Raw genomic sequence first — 2,999 nt, forward strand, 5'->3', positions numbered from 1 at the left:
TTGGGGCCGTGACGTCATATAAAGGTGGGTTGCGCACAGGTGTGTCCGCGGTAGGTTGGTCAGTATAGGTAAGTTCGTTCAGGTGAAGAAATGTGCGTCCTGGTGGAAACACCATTTGTGTTCCCCCGCGGCGCCGCTACTTGAGCTCATGTGAACCAGCCTCAGCTCGGGCATGGCGCACAAGTTCGTGGGCAAATGCGTGCCGCTGTTCGTTCTCGCCGTGGTGTTCGACGTGCTGGGTCTGATCGTGCTCCTGGTCGGCGTGTTCGGGAACCTCAACCTGGACGGATTGTTTTACGGGGATTTCCTCATCTACACCGGCTCCCTCATTATCTTCGTCAGTCTGTTTTTGTGGATCATGTGGTACACTGGCAACGTTTCGGTGTACCCCTCCGTCGACCGGGGCTCCCTGGATGTGGAACTGATGCACTGGGCCAGGAAGGTGTCTCAGAAGCTCACGTTGGAATCGGCCGAGACGAAGAAGAAGAAGAAGATGAAGAACGGGGAGTCTGGGGTGAAGGGGACGGCACCGCCGGGGGTGCTCAACACGGTGACCCGGATCTCCTGGGACAACAGCACGCTGTCCCAGGGCCAGCACAACAAAGGGTTCGAGGCGTATCCTGAGCACATGCCCTCCGAGAAAACGCTGGAGATGGGCATCTTCCAAAGCCCTGACGTGTCTTCACATACGGCTGTTGGTGGGGATGCCTTCGGGTTCGTCTGAACAGATGGTGAGTGTCACCCCTCCTCCCCAAACAAAGTAGTTCTGCTCGCCACCATAACACTCGCTCCTTTCTGTCCTCTCACCTGAAGCATCCTTGGCTCTCAGATGTTATCTGTAGGACAATCATCCCCGCACAAAAGTGTGAGATGCCTTCTCTAAAAGCAGCCCAGTGACACGGCTGTTAAACGGGTTGACTGGAAGCAACACACACCAGCTCATGATAACGTCACGCCTCACTCGTGTTGTGCTTCCTTACACTGTTGCACAGCCCTGGACTCTTTCCCCATTTTGTATTTATTTTTTATACCACACAGGGTGTTTCTAGAAGCAGTCCCCCTGCGCCCCCTATTTCACTGTTAATTATGTCCTAATTGTGTAACGCCACACAGTTTTTGACTGATGACATAATGAAACTCAAGGCTGACAGAGAATTACTAGAACAGACGCCCAACCCTGAGGTCTCAACTTAACTATATACATATATTAAGAAAATGGTAGAAATCTTGAGTGGCCCGTGGCAGCTTTTAATTGATGAGCTTGGTCGTTGCTATTCGCCCTCTTTCCACTTCTGCATTATTTTAGCCGTCGGTTAGCGGTGGCTTATAACTAGGTGTCGCGCCAGACGCCCGCTGGGGCAAAGGGCTCAATTGCATTTTAATGGAACTCAGAAGCACTTATCGATTCCATGGAATTGAGTGTGCGTGTGTGTGGTGGTCCCCCTCCGTCGCCGTCCCCTCCAGCAGGAATTATACCAGGCTTCCCCTCTCCCGCTTGTTTCAGTTACATAACGGTAATGCGTTTTAGTTTGCTTTTTCCTCTTCAACATTGAGCTAATGGCGTTTGAATATATGGAAAACTTTGAAACGGTCGAGGTGGAAACCAAGAGGAAATGACGACACCTGTGGCTCCATATTTCTGTAAATTTGATTAGGCTATATGGGATTTTGTCTCGGGTCAAAGTGCGTTTTGCCATCAATCACGCATTGTGTGACTGTTTTTTTTTTTTTTATCACCTTTTTTATCGCTTAATGATACAGTCTGACTGCGCCTCAAAGGACAACAAGCCATCTGTTGCACAACAGTAGGCTACTATGACACGGCCCAGACTCTGCCACTCACTGATTAGATATGACAGCCTCCTGCTCTGGGTAAATATTAGCCATCGTAATGTATGAAAGGCTAAGCAGGAGTTATCGAAACCATATTTTCTCAGTAAACACGAGAGTGTCAAGGCACAAAGAAAAAAGCCTGCTAAGTGGTCTTAGAGTTACCGCTACAATGCAACAAGGAAATCCCACGTTATCTCTAAGCAAGCTGATGATTATCGTAGCCGTGTGCGGGATTTGCCGTTCTTGCACAATAGGCTTCCTCATCAAGTCAGCCCTAATGACTTTGCCACTTTATTCGAAATCATGCAGCGGAATATGACAAATATTGACCCGCTGTTAGCCGAGATTAGTCGGGTCAAGCTGTTCATATTCGCCGCGGTCTTGGATTTCTTCTGTGGAGTTCATTGTTCTTTTTGAAGGCTACGCACGCACGCACCGTGTGCGTGGCTGAAATACGATCTCTAGTCTTGATGTGCTTAAGTAGGGCATGGGTTTGTTGTGGAGTGTTGTCAACTGTAAATATAAACCGTAAAACCTGAACCTACCACTATTCTCTGACCACAATGGCTCAAAGAATGATGAGATGATGTAACACAGATATCGGGTTGTTCTGGGATTTATGTCTGTATTTATCAGCCAGCCATCGTAGATATCGTCGTTTATAGCACCCACTTTTGAAATGCGTGCAATGTCGTGTAGTTGTTGTCGAATTATTTTATTTTTTAAATTAAATTATTTTCTTCCTCTGCCTCTCTTTTAGGGGCTGGTCTGGACCTGAGGGACAAGGACAGACCCCATGTGGCTATCCCCACACATCCGGTATTCCAGATGGAAAACCTTTTACCCATGACACTTTATCACACGACTTGTATTTCATTCAGGGAGCAGCCCTTCGCTAATTGTAAACCACTGGGCTGTGCACAGAGGGGGGGGAAATGAAAGCTCATTCTATTTTTTGTGTAATGTATGTACATAGTCAATTTCTATATTTTTCATACACTGACTCTTTTGCTTTGAATAAAAGCTTTCTTATAAAAATTGAAAAGGATACTTTTAGGGTAGGCAGTGACTAATATTGTCTGCCTCCTTTTTTTGCGTAATGTTTGTAAATAGTAAATTTCTATATTTTTTTTATGCACTTATTGCTTTGAATAAAAGCTTTCATA

At 46.6% G+C, this 2,999-nt stretch overlaps 1 protein-coding gene across 1 annotated transcript; it reads left to right on the forward strand.

Annotated features, from left to right (window-relative positions):
* The first annotated feature begins 35 nt into the window (after nt 1-35).
* LOC130371926 (transmembrane protein 238-like) lies at nt 36-2,999 on the forward strand. The gene is made up of 2 exons (XM_056577807.1): nt 36-731; nt 2,594-2,999. Exon 1 carries the CDS (start codon nt 173-175, stop codon nt 722-724), a length of 552 nt encoding a protein of 183 aa, XP_056433782.1. The 5' UTR covers nt 36-172; the 3' UTR covers nt 725-731; nt 2,594-2,999.

Source organism: Gadus chalcogrammus, chromosome 18 (genome assembly GCF_026213295.1).
Source record: "Gadus chalcogrammus isolate NIFS_2021 chromosome 18, NIFS_Gcha_1.0, whole genome shotgun sequence".
In the NCBI taxonomy this organism is placed as follows: domain Eukaryota; kingdom Metazoa; phylum Chordata; class Actinopteri; order Gadiformes; family Gadidae; genus Gadus; species Gadus chalcogrammus.

Bases quoted from the DNA above. Each gene is read 5' to 3' on its own strand.
- LOC130371926 (XM_056577807.1), top strand. From the start codon at position 173: ATGGCGCACAAGTTCGTGGGCAAATGCGTGCCGCTGTTCGTTCTCGCC.